The 13,893-nt window shown below is 47.7% G+C and overlaps 1 protein-coding gene across 1 annotated transcript in view; it reads right to left on the minus strand.

Moving 5' to 3' along the window:
- Positions 1-1,370: 1,370 nt before the first annotated feature.
- The window catches only part of LOC137305996 (EH domain-containing protein 2-like), a 48,625-nt gene continuing 36,102 nt past the window's right edge, over positions 1,371-13,893 (minus strand). Inside the window, exons 4-5 of the mRNA XM_067975004.1 lie at positions 7,940-8,104; positions 1,371-6,852 (exon numbers count right to left, since the gene is read on the minus strand). Coding sequence (XP_067831105.1) covers positions 6,316-6,852; positions 7,940-8,104 — 702 coding nt within the window. The 3' untranslated portion in view covers positions 1,371-6,315. The remainder of the gene's footprint in view (positions 6,853-7,939; positions 8,105-13,893) is intronic.

Raw genomic sequence — 13,893 nt, forward strand, 5'->3', positions numbered from 1 at the left:
TATTAAGGGTTAAGGAACCAAGGCGGGTAAATGGAGTTAAGGTACAGATCAGCCATGGTATAATTGAATGGCGGAACAGGCTCGAGGGGCTGAATGGCCTCCTCCTGTTCCTATAAGATAAATGAGGAATTAGTGAATGAGGTGGCTCTAACTTTGGGTATTAGAAGCCTGTATAGTGTAAGGGGAAAGGAAAGGTTTAAATATTCTGTGCTGAGCTGGGTAATTGTTAGTCAGTATCCCGGAGTTTATAGAGCATGTGGTTCCTGGCAGAACCTTTCCCAACACGGCTCCTAAACGCCCCTTTAAAGCTGGAATCCTTATCTCTGGGAATAAAGCACATGTTGTGATTGGAAAGGAATGTGAGGAACAATGAGAGGAAACTAGACTGACGGATTAACTCATTTACTGTTTGCTACTGTGATATAATCTGCCGTTACGCCTGAACTAAGTGCTCCACCAAACTCCCATCCTTCGCACTGACTTTAATAAAGATTCGAAAGACTTGCATTCATATAGCGCCTTTCATGACCTCAAAACGTCCCAAAGCGCTTTACAGCCAATGAAGTACTTTCTGAAGTGTAGTCACTGTTGTAATGTAGGAAACGTGGCAGCCAATTTGTACATGGCAAGGTTCCACAAACAGCAATGAGATAATGATCAGATCATGTTTTTAGTAATGTTGGTTGAAGGATAAATATTGGCCAGGGCACCGGGGAGAACTCCCCTGCTCTTCTTTGAATAGTGGCCGTGGGATCTTTTACGTTCACCTGAGCGGGCAGACGGGGCCTCGGTTTAACGTCTCATCTGAAAGACGGCACCTCCAGAGACCAGGAGAGCACCACCCGGTGTGGGACTGAGCCCCACGGAGCAGGAGAGCACCACCCGGTGTGGGACTGAGCCCCACGGAGCAGGAGAGCACCACCCAGTGTGGGACTGAGCCCCACGGAGCAGGAGAGCACCACCCAGTGTGGGACTGAGCCCCAGGGAGCAGGCGGGTCCAGCTCCAAACCCCAATCTCTGCTAATCTCCCAACTGGGACCCCGGTTTGGGGTCCCAGTTGGGAGACTGCAATTGGCCTCAGTGTCCCTGAGCTAAGGAGGGGGAAATCAGCCGGTGTTCCTGCTCCTGGTGACTATGCAGTGACCCCCTGATGGAAAATGCAGATCTCAGCTGAGGACCACATTGGGTTTGATGCTTCCACAGTTGAATAGCCAGCTGATACACACTGGCTAGGCTCACATTTGGGCAGGGAGCTGCCGGCATTTAGGGAACGGTAGCCCTGCACCAGTCAGCACCGTCAGGAGCGAAAACGAGGAGAGGCAAAAGGAAAATCTGCTAACAGGAACAACCAAATTAATGTAAGACTGGGGTGGCTGATTTACTGCTTGCTTTAATTAAGAATCATAATTATACAAGAGAACTCATATATTGACATAAAACGATACGTCTGATCAGACAAGGCAAACTGTGAATAAAAACCACATGAAACAATGACAGACTTACAGTGTTTGTCAATCTGTGCAGAGTTCTTCAGTGAGTGAAACATGAAACATAACATTGCTGAAAATATATTTCAATGAACAGAATATACGGTAAATTTGAACTTTAACCCATGGGGACTCCACATCAGACTCTGTAAGTACTCTTCCTGTGAGTTGTATATGAATTAGAATCATCTGAAACTACACTGTGTTTTTCTCTCTTTGTTTCTATCCCTCTCCTGACGCCAAACTTTCCTTCAGAAGGTGTAGCAGTGGTTACTCCACCAGGTTTTAGTTTAGGGTTGCCAACCCTCCAGGATTGTCCTGGAGTCTCCAGGAATTGTAGATTATTCTCCAGGACACGGATGGAAGCAAAAACCCGGGAGAAAAATCATGGGGGCATTAAACAAAACAAATAATTCTCTTTCAACACTTTTGTTTATTAATTATTAAAAAGTCGGAGAGGGAAAAGAAAAAAAGCTGTTTGACCGACAGTCACGAATCATCCAATCGGGGGTCCGTTTGCTTTCCAATTGGCCGCGGGAAGGCGGGGCCCCGTGAGGATGGACATGTCGGGCGACCAATGGGGGGAGTGTAGGGGCAGGGCCCCATGAGGATGGACATGTCGGGCAACCAATGGGGGGAGTGTGGGAGGTCGGTAGTTGGCGGGAGGAGGTCATGTGATGAAACCTTCAGGAATATATCCAGCCAGAGTTGGCAACTCTTGGTTTCAGCACTGCTGTGCATGTCTATCCACAGGAGGCTTATCTGCAAGATAGCCAACGTACCTGGCTTCCTGCAACCCCCCTCTCTCTGATTTGACCACACAGCAAGTGGGTGAAATTTCTCTTTGGGAAAAGGCCTTTCTTCCTCTGTATTTAGTGACCTGCTAACGCAGTCATGGGATCGCGCGGCTTTGAGGCGCGCGATTTCCGAGGATCCGATTTTGTTACCGGTTTGTTGATTATCCTCCTGTTTCTCGTCGTCTCCACAAGTTGCCACAGTCACACAGGAGCACGAGGCGGCCATTCAGCCCATCAAGCCTGTTACGCAGGGACAGGAGGAGGCCATTCAGCCCCTCGAGCCTGTTTCACCATTCGATTAGATCATTGCCGATCTGCGCCTCAACTCCATTTACCCGTCGAGATGAAAAGCAAAATACTGCGGATGCTGGAAATCTGAAATAAAAACAGAAAATGCTGGAAATACTCAGCAAGACAGGCAGCATCTGTGGAAAAAGGTCGTCGACCTGGAATGTTAACTCTGTTTCTTTCTCCACAGATGCTGCCTGACTTGCTGAGTATTTCCAGCATTTTCTGTTTTTATTCCATTTACCCGTCTTTGCTCCATATCCCTTGAGACCCTTACCCAATTAAAGTCTATCAATCTCAGTCTTGAAAGCTCTAACTGGCCCCCAGCATTCACAGCTTTTTGGGAGAAGAGAGTTCCAGCTTTCCACTCCCCTTTGTGTGAAGAAATGCTTCCTGACATCACCCCTGAACGGCCAAGCTCTAATTTTAAGGTTATGCCCCCTTGTTCTGGACTCACCCCACCAGAGGAAATAGTTTCTCTCTATCTACCCTATCATTTAGGTCACCCCTCAACCTTCTAAACTCAAGGGGATACAAGCCAAGTTTACGAGAGTTCCCAAAGAGGGTCAATAATTCTTCCTGTATTAGTCTATCACAAGTCGCAAGCTCCATCATTGATCACCCTCTGCTCCTAAATGCAGAGTGGGCTAAGCCTCTCTTTTTATTGAAGATATTATTGCTTTTCAGCTCTTCACCCCCAGTTATCTTCAGACAATTTTGGTTATTATTGCTCCGTGTGCTACATTTATCCCTCGGGGTAAAACCACCGAGAGATTTTTAAGCCAAATTAAATCCATTTCTGGAGAGTGAGGGACCGAAGGGTGTGGTGAGCTGGCAGGAAGCTGGAACTGAACCATTCGAAAACCAGTCATTCTCGTTCAAAGAAGTCTTGTGTTCTTATCGCACTGGTCTCTTACCAGATCTTCTTGGCTGCTGCAACTTAACCTGCAGCAGTCCCTGTCCTGTTGACAGAAACTTGCAGTGAAACCTGTGTGGGTTTGATTTGTTACGGCAGGTCTGGCCTTAACTAACCCTCAGCAACCTTCACCGGCCCTCACTAGCCATCGCTCAGGCAATCTTTGCAGATGTTAAGCCCTGCTATCCCGCAGGAATGGAGGATGTGATTTATAAATGTGGATACCAGGTTCCTCACACACTTCATTTGTCCAAAGACCAACAATGATGCTATGGCAACATAAGCACAATGCTTAGCAGGAACAAAGATTATCACAGAAACTAAAGGTGTCCCAAAGAAGTGAGCATTGAGGTTCAAACATAGGATATTGAGAGACAGTAATAAACAAACTTATATATATATATATATATGAACATATGAAAATGTCGGACAGGAAAAGACCAGCTGGTTCTTCTTTCCCGTCCCTTACAGTCGTGAGGCCATGTGCATTAAGATTAAGACACTTTCTACCCACCAGGTGCCGTGAATCTCCTGGGAGAGGTGAAAAAACAGATAGAAATCCAAGGCCAATTAGGGGGAAAAAACTGTGGAAATTTCCTCTCCATAAAGGATAAGGGAGTAGGCAATGAATTAAATCAATGACACCGCCCACTGACGTTATTTCCCCTTCAAAGGCACAACAAATAAACATTTAAATGCTGTTCTGTGACCGTTGCATAACTATTAGAATGTGTTAATATAAAATGTCTGAAAGATGACCAGAACTGGCACAACTAAAGCCAAGTGTTAGACAGAGCAGACATCCAGGGTAAGGGCTGCCAACCCTCCAGGATTGACCTGGAATCTTCAGGAATTGAAGATTAATCTCCAGGATATTGCTGGGAGCAAAAACCAAGGGGCATTAAAAGAATTGGTCTGTTCTTTTTTCATTTTCTTTGAACACTTTTGTATATTAGTTATAAAAAATATTGGAGTTGGGGGAAAAAAGGCTGTTTGACAAAGGTTATCACAGAAATTAAGGTGTCCCAAAGAATCATTCAATTGAGTAACGAAGAGTCTGTTCGCTATCCAATTGGCTGTGGGACGGCGGGGCCCCGTGAGGATGCACGTGTTGGGTGACCAATGGCGGGAGGATGGGGGTGGGGCAATGGGAGGCTGGGCGCCATGTAATGTAACCTCCAGGAATACAACCAACCAGAGTTGGAAACACTAATCCGTGGTCGTAGGGTACTCCCATAGTCAGCTTCCTGATAACACCCACTCCCGGGCAATCTTGGAGGACCAAGATCCACAGTTCAGATCAGCCCCTGCCCCAGACGGAAGAGGAGCTGTCAGAAGGTCATCTGTCCGTGAGAAATAAATGGGGAGGGGGACGGGGGAACTAAAACTGCTACTCGGAACCTAAAACGATATATCAGGAAACAGCGGTGAGCCGACGCACCGGGCTCACCAGCTCGTTCGAGCGTGAGCTGTGAGCGTCATTTCGGTCAAGACACGAGAGGGGCAGATTGTACGGATTTGCACGTTGGTGGGGGGATGTCAGAAGACCTGCAGGATTCGTTACACTTTAACAGTTACGGGCGAAAGTCCTGTGGAGTCCGGTGACTTCCACATTCCCGACCCCTAAAGCCAGCAGAGTTCATAAAATCTACACACACACACACACATATATATAAAAAGTTTAACTGCATAACATTTCCATAACACACTTTATATACAACATGTTCTGCCACTTTACAGCTGGTTGCCTTGAAGGACTATACTCTGCACCATCTACATGAGGGAGACATTCAAAGCAGGCAGACAGTGTAACAGAAGAGTGAGAAGACTTAATTCTGGACAATAGAGAACTGAGCTACAAGCAAAGGCTGGAGAAACCAGGGATCTTAGGAAGGAGGCGACTGAGAGAAGAATCTAAGTTCTAGGAGTGTGCAAGTTATTAAACGGTTAATTTTGGCAGCTACTTCAAGGTAAGTCAAGACACTGGAACAAGGGGCGTCGGGTACAACTGGGGAAAGGAGAGTTTAGGGCTCATGTCAGGAAATAACTTCTTTGCCCAAAGAGTGCTCAACGCTGGGAATGGTCTTTAGTTGGGTACCAGAGGCGATGCCCATAGGTTTACACCCTGCCCATTACATGCTGCGATGGGGCAAATACTTGGGGTCGTAACTCTTCTTTGCCGGAGGGCAGCTGTGTGGGACTCCAGGCCTGATACACACAGTAAAGCAAGCATTAAAGTGCTTTCGGATCCTGGTTTCGGTTCCTGGGAAATCTGAGGCAGTCGGAAAAGTGTGACAAGATTTTTGGTGTTACAAGACATGTTATCGAAAGCGTGACACGTGCGAAATGCAAAAAACTTTTTTATTACGTTAAAATAGATATTGGGAAAAAGAGGTGAATGAAACGATGGAAAATCCCGACATGGGGTGGGGGCGGGGCGGGGGGGGGGGGGGGGGAAGAGGGCAGTTTCAATCCCTGGAACACTGGTCTTGCACTACAAGCTTTGCGTTTCAGCCTGACTGGTGAAGGGGGTTTGAGCAACAGTTTGTAACTTTGGAACTAAGATGTTGAACCTATGAACCTGGAGACAGTTCAGGATCAGCACCAATTCTGAATAAATCAAAGGAGGAAGAATTCACCGACCAGCCAAATTAAATGTTGTTTCTGCGGCCAAAATTCCCCCATCAGTTTGGTTTAGAGGTGGCCAAGCAACCTCCCTCCCTCCCTCCAGTCACCAGAATACAGTCTGCTGCAATCAATAATAGGATCATCAAGCTCAGAATTGAAGTCACTGGCTCAAGAAAGAACCCTGCTTCCCCCTTGGACATTACTCAGCTGACCCCACCTGCCTCCTCTTAGACGGAGGGACTAGATAGCCCGGTAACTCGCTGGGAAGCCCATGACCATCCAGCTTAACCTCGATGAGGTGACTTGCCAATGCAAATTCCTCATCATCCAGCATTCCGTCCTTATCAACATCTGAGAGTTTCCAGATCTTCCCGAGGACGGAGTTTGGCAGCTTGGTTGTGATCATCCAGTTCTTGGCCTTGACCCCGGTGATCTTGCCATCGGTTGGCGACAGGTTGTAGAAAATTTCATCGTACTTTGGCTTGTCCTTTGTGACAACCCATTCGTCGTCATCCGTTGCCTCATAGGTTCCGTCGCAGATACCTTCTATGAATGGACCATTGGAGGTCCCGTCAAATGCGCCGCCATGGACCATCTGTTCCGGCATCTCCATCTCCTCCTGTCTCACCAGGGGCATCAGCTTAGCGATGTCAAACGTGAGCATGTCATCCAGTGCCTCCATCATCTTGGGCTTGAGAGCGGGGAACTTTGTGAAGTCGTGAATCATGAGTTGTTCCTGTGCAGAACACACGGATCCAATTGGGTTAGCGTGAGTCTCATTCAACATCCCTCGCCTAAAGCAATTACGCTTAAATACAATGTTTATTGCACGGCAGCACAGGAAGAGTTGTTAAATTGAGAAACCCAGGTGAAGGTCCAAACTCCAGAGTGTTGGACAGCACTAGGGTTGGGTACGATAGTGTAGTGGTTACGTTACTGGACTAATAATCCAGAGAAGGTGATGGCTGCTTGAGTTGGGCAAGGTACCAGGTGGAGGGACAGCACCTGTCCAATAGTTTTCCAACATGACTCAGCGCCTTCAGATGAGGGAAAGGGAACTGAAGGCAAAAAAAAACCCCAAACCATTAAACTATTCCTACTAAACGCACTCAGCAGTTAGAACGGGAGATGTGTCATTTGTAGAGGAGATTTACCAGAATGGTACCATCGATGAGGGGTTTCAGTTATGTGGAGAGACTGGAGAAGCTGGGGTTGTTCGCCTTAAAGCAGAGGTGGTTAAGGGGAGATTTAATAGAGGTGTTCAAAATTATGAGGGGTTTTGATAGAGTAAATAAGGAGAAACTGGTTCCACTGACAAGAGGGTTGGTAGCCAGAGGACACAGATTTAAGATAATTGGCAAAAAGGTCAGGGGGGAGATGAGGAGAAATTTTTTCTACTCGTTGAGTTGTTGTGATCTGGAATGCGCTGCCTGAAAGGGCGGTGGAAGCAGATTCAATAGTAACTTTCAAAAGGTAATTGGATAAATACTTAAAAAGGAAAAATTTGTAGGGCTATGGGGAAAGAGCGGGGTAGTGGGACTAATTGGATAGCTGTTTCAAAGAGCCGGCACAGGCACGAAGGGCCGAATGGCCTCCTTCTGTGCTGTAAGATTCTATTACGTGCTAAGGATTAATTGTAGAATACTGATATATGAGGGGGCAACGGAATGGTGAAGTTATTTTCATGAACCGCGTACGGCTTTGTTCTACATTACAACAGTGACTACACTTCAAAAGTGCTTCATTGATTGTGAAGCACTTTGGGATGTCCTGAGGTTGAGAAAGCCTTTCTCCCTCATGCGTGAAGTGAAACACGGACTGACCTGCATCTTCCTGCATTCTGGGAAGTCTCCGGGAGAAATGTGATGCTCCAATTGAATCCTGATGAATATTTGTTCCAGTTTTGAAATCAGCTGCTTCTTCTTATTTTCTTTCCCAAACACTGAAGGCATTTCCTTCTTAAGGTAGCTCATGATGTACGCATGGACCTAGAGGGAAAGAGAACGACAGTACATGACAGTACACCTCCTCCTAAGCACCAGTGTGGAATCGTGCCCATCAATCAGAGGGACCACGTGGCTCTTCCGAGATCTTCCTGTGACTCTCACATTCATAAAACATTAAATCACTTCCCACTCAGATTTGCGAAGAGGAAATTGAACAAACAGCTACATGTCCACTTAAAGAACTGGTTCCCACCTTATTCCTGTCGCCATTTGGAAATGTGTCCTGGATGTCTCCGATTTGGGAACTGTCTGCGTTTAGCCGCTGGTATTTTATGCAGTGCCTCAATGCACCAGGTGAACATTGACTGGGTTCGCGAACTCACTCCTCCATTGACCGCAGGTCAGAATTCCAACACCAGCATGATCAGAATGTCACTGTCAATTGATTCCAAATTACAGAGAGGATCTGCACCTTGTGTGGAGCAGACAACTTCTAGAATTGATTGGAAAAAGAACGTAGGAACAGGAAGAGGCCATTCAGCCCGTCGAGCCTGCTCCGCCACTCAATTAGATCATGACTGACCTGCACCTCAACTCCATTTACCCGCCTTTGCTCTGTATCTCTTGATACCCTTGCGCATCCTCAATATCCTTCGCTAAACCATTGGCGGCCGAGCCTTCAGCTACCTTGGCCCTAAGCTCTGTAATTTCCTCCCTAAACCTCTCCGCCTCTCCCTCCTCCTTTAAGACGCTCCTTAAAACCTACCTCTTTGACCAAGCTTTTGGTCACCTGTTCTAATATCTCCTTATGTGGCTCGGTGTCGAATTTTGTCTTGATAACGCTCCTGTGAAGCACCTTGGGACGTTTTACTACGTTAAAGGTTCTGTTTTGTACATTCAAAACAGAGATCGATAGATTTCTAGGTATTAAAGGCATCAAGGGATATGGGGATAGTGCAGGAAAATGGCGTTGAGGTAGAAGATCTTGTTGAATGGCGGAGCAGGCTCGAGGGGCCGGATGGACTACTCCTATTTCTGATGTTCTTATATAAATGCGAGTTGTTATGGTGACGGTTTGTTCTTGTCCCAAAGCAGAATTTTACTCTGTTGTTCCAACCAGCTGAGTTCTGATTGATTGAGATTTGCTGTTAATCCATTGCCTATCCTGAATTCCTTAGACCGTCAACTTGCTGCTAATTAGTTACAGCTCAGTAATCTTTGTTTGATAATCGCTCCAGTGAAGCGCGTTGGGAGGTTTCACTCCGTTAAAGGCGCTATATAAATGCAAGTTGTTGTTGATGGTACCTGATGACATTAATCAGGGCCAGTGTGGTCTCATGGACTAGTTTCAATCGCCTAAGCTGGGGGGGAGGGGGGGTGGTCAGAGTGGAAACTTCCAGTTTTTGCCCCCCACTCCGTAATTGTCCTGGTTTCTCACCTCTCCCAGGAGATGACATGGTTTCGGGTGCGGGTGTGGAGTGTGTTTATTGTGAAGCACAACAAATCACAGCTGTGAGACAGGCAGTTTGGACCAGAGGGTCTGCTCCTGTCCGTTACTGTTTGTATTTATCTTGGTGTCGTTGTTCCCAGTGTAAGGTCAGCTCTGCCAACGAAACTTGATGCAGCAACGCACTCCTCCCACAAGCAGCAAGTCATCACAGCAACAGCTTCAGAAGACGTATGGGTGAGAAGATAATTTAAAAGCTCTAAAATCGAGGTGTAGTCATAACACAGCGGAGGAAACTGGCAAACCCCCCCCCCCCCCCCCCCCAGCGTCCACAAAGGGTTAACGCGCGGAGTGTGAACGCCAAACCATATCAATCACACCAGAGATGTCGGCCACTAATCGGTTCAGGGTGTTGGCAGCGAGGCATCGATGAGCCAGCGTTCTCGCAGGTCAGGAGGTGACGGGAAGGCAGTGATGTAAATCAGGGGCCTGAGAGTGTTCCCAGATGTGAATGTGCGTCTTTCTTCAAAGCTTCCCAGGTTTGTAATAAGGAAATGCCCATCTTATGGCCGTTTCTTATTGAGACACTGCACCATAATCATTTGATACTTCAGCTCTCCGAGGTCTTTATTTAAATAGTGTGTGAGAAACAAAGACACGGTACAACACATGGTGCATCTTCCCTCCCTCTGCCATTTACTCCCCTCCAGTCCTGAAGTTTGTGCATTTTAAACATGATAGCTCATTCGACAGCTTTACCAGGCTGCAATAGGAAGCCCATACCCCTAGTGACCAGCAGCCCAAACTCCTAGTGACCAGCAACCAACGCCCCTAGTAACCGGCAGCCCATATCCCTAGTGACCGGCAACCAACGCCCCTAGTAACCGGCAGCCCATATCCCTAATGACCGGCAACCAACGCCCCTAGTAACCGGCAGCCCATATCCCTAGTGACCGGCAACCAACGCCCCTAGTAACCGGCAGCCCATATCCCTAGTGACCGGCAACCAACGCCCCTAGTAACCGGCAGCCCATATCCCTAATGACCGGCAACCAACGCCCCTAGTAACCGGCAGCCCATATCCCTAATGACCGGCAACCAACGCCCCTAGTAACCGGCAGCCCATATCCCTAATGACCGGCAACCAACGCCCCTAGTAACCGGCAGCCCATATCCCTAGTGACCATGTAATGAGTTAAGTTGTCTTACAGTGTATAAATACTAGAGGATATACAGTTATTGCCCTCTGGTATCTCATCTAATCGACAGTCTACATGTGTGACCCAGTCACTAGGCTAGGTAGGGAAAATTAGACAGGGCTCCCACTCCTGCTGGAAATTATGTGTGTGTGAGTGCGTGTGCCTGTCTGTGTGTGTGTGTCTTTGCGTGCACACATTGGGTGAGGACAGGATCAGACTCGGCTGTGATGCCCCTGCAATCAAATAACACTGAATGCCTGGACTCCCACTTGAGGAATAGTCAGTTGGATGAGGTGCCCAGCTGCACTCAACACAAGCCAGGGGAGGAGGGTGAAGGAGAGAAAATTGGTGGGAAAAGCAAAGGTATATCCCAGAATTCCTTATAAACGCTCTAACTACACACACAGCAAGATCCCAGTAATGAGATGAATGACCAGGTAATCTGCTTTTGACATGAGATCTTTAACATACCAGATATCTGCCCTTTCTGGGGTATAACGTCGCACCCAAAAGACGGCACCTCTGACAGTGCAGCGCTCCCTCAGTAGGGCACCGGAGCATCGGCCTGGATATCGTGCTCCTGTGCCTGAGTGGGACTTGAACCCACAACCGTCTGACCGAGAGGCGAGAGTGCTACCCACTGAGCCACGTTTGACACCTGCTCCCCGCCCAGCTCTGACTGATCATTGTTTACCAGAGTTCTGTCGGCAAAGCCCTAACTTGTTTGCGATCTGCGACTGAAGCAGTTAATGCAGCCCCACGCAGAGGGAAAGTCTGAACATGCCTTAGATCATGTATTTGGCACCTGAACAAAAATGCAGGAGATCGAAGGAGCTGTAAACTGCTCCTTACAGCTAGAACAAAGCAATCAAACTTGACGGCAGACAGAGGAGACTGTTTCTGTTAAAAGTGCAGTGTTGTTGGGGTTTGTGAGATGCTTTGCCTTGTCTGTGGAGCTTGTGTGATATGAACAAAACAACAACCTGCATTTATATAGCGTCTTTATCACAGCAAAACTTCCCTAAGAAAGGATATACTTGCCCCAGAGGGAGCACAGCGATTCCTGGGATGGCAGGACTGTCGTATGAGGAGAGATTGGGTCGACTCGGCCTGTATTCACTCGAGTTTAGAAGAATGAGAGGGGATCTCATTGAAACATATAAAATTCTGACAGGGCTAGACAGACTGGATGCAGGGAGGATGTTTCCCCTGGCTGGGGGGGTCCAGAACGAGGGGTCACAGTCTCAGGATACGGGGTAGGACATTTGGGACTGAGATAAGGAGAAATTTCTTCACTCAGAGGGTGGTGAACCTGTGGAATTCTCTACCTCTGAAGGCTGCGAGGCCAAGTCACTGAATATATTTAAGAAGGAGCTGGATAGATTTCTAGACACAAAAGGCATCAAGGGGGGTATGGGGAGAGAGCGGGAATATGGTATTGAGATAGAGGATCAGCCATGATCATATTGAATGGCGAAGCAGACTCAAAGGGCCGATTGGCCTACTCCTGCTCCTATTTTCTATGTTTCTATTTGCTTCACAGGAGCGTAAATCAGACAAAATTTGACACTGAGCCAAAGAAGGAGATATTAGGACAGGCGCCCAAAAGCTTGGTCAAAGAGGTAGGTTTTAAGGAGTGTCTTAAAGGGAAAGAGAGAGGCGGAGAGGTTTAGGGAGGGAATTCCAGAGCTTAGGCCCGAGGCAGCTGAAAGCACGGCCGCCAATGGTGGGGCAAAGAAAATGGGGGATGCACAAGAGGCCAGAATTGGAGGGGGGCAGAGATCTCGGAGGGTTGTAGGGCTGGAGGTCACACAAGGATGAGAATTTTAAAATCGAGGCATTGCCGGACTGGGAGCCAATGTAGGTCAGCGAGCACAGGGGGCGATGGGTGAACGGGACTTGGTGCGAGTTAGGATACGGGCAGCAGAGTTTTGGATGAGCTCAAGCTTATGGAGGGTGGAAGATGGGAGGCCGGCCAGGAGAGCGTTGGAATAGACCTGCACTAGAATGATGTCATTGCATTGACAATGGAGGGGGCACTCTGTGTGTACAAGACAGACTCGCAATCTCATTACACAGAGCATGCAGAGGAAACAAGACAGGCTCACAATCTCGCTACACAGAGTGTGCAGAGGAAATCTGGCCCCTTTGTGAACATTTACTCACTTTCACAGCCCTGGTGACTCAGGGGCAGAGTGATAATGACCTTTGGAGATCAGGAGTGTGCTGACTCTCCCAAGCTGAGCTGGAGTGACAGTGTCCTCACACTAGGGAGGGAAAGCAAATCAGCCAGGGATCCCACTCCTGATCGCTGTCCAATGATCCCTGCTTCCAGGAGTGTGTGTCTGGATGTTCATTAAGGCCGGAATCGAGATCAACTGATGCTCCTCATGATAAAGTAGCCCTGCTGTCCAGGCTCACACACAATGGATGGCCACTTTGGTGGGGTACTGGAAAGCAGTTGGTCCCCATGGAATTTTACCTTGGCACAAGTCTGGCACAGACAAGATGGGTCAAACATTCGCCTTCTCACATCACTCTTTCAGGACAGGAAGGGCAAGCTACACTAAAACAGGGGAAGGAACTGCAGCACTGAAAAATAAGTCATTAAAGGGGCAGTGCCTTTGTTACTAAAGGGGGAAAAAACAGAAACAGGAGTGTGTCTCCCCCACAATAGCCACGTGATACCTTTAACGTGGATTAATTCACCACCAAGAGGAAACAAAAAAAGTTTTGACAAACATTTTTTTGATGAAATTTTCCCCTTTAAAAAGATCCTTGGAAAAAAGAGGTTGCAGGCTGTGAGGAAACACATTTATTTATTTTACAAATGAACTTCTACAGTTTCCATTTCACGTCAGCTGTAAGAGTCAAAGATCATTTCTCAATCCTGCTTCTAAACAAAGGGATCAGTAACTGTCTGTCTCTTGTGGCCTGGTGTTTGTACAGATACACTGAGGGCACTCCGCGTGCGCGGGGTATAGGCAGTGACGTTCGGCTGTCCCCGCCCCCCCCCGCCTTGTTGCTCCTTTATAAACATCTCCTCTGATCCCGAGTGGAACTCCCTGCTCTTCTGTCACTAATGCTACCGTCGGAAGCTTGGTTGCCCTTTCTCGGGCCAAACGCTCCTTTTCACGTAACCCTCAATAAAACCCAAGTCCATCGCGGAGAGAACTTGTCAGAGA

Source organism: Heptranchias perlo, chromosome 41 (genome assembly GCF_035084215.1).
Source record: "Heptranchias perlo isolate sHepPer1 chromosome 41, sHepPer1.hap1, whole genome shotgun sequence".
NCBI classification, from domain to species: domain Eukaryota; kingdom Metazoa; phylum Chordata; class Chondrichthyes; order Hexanchiformes; family Hexanchidae; genus Heptranchias; species Heptranchias perlo.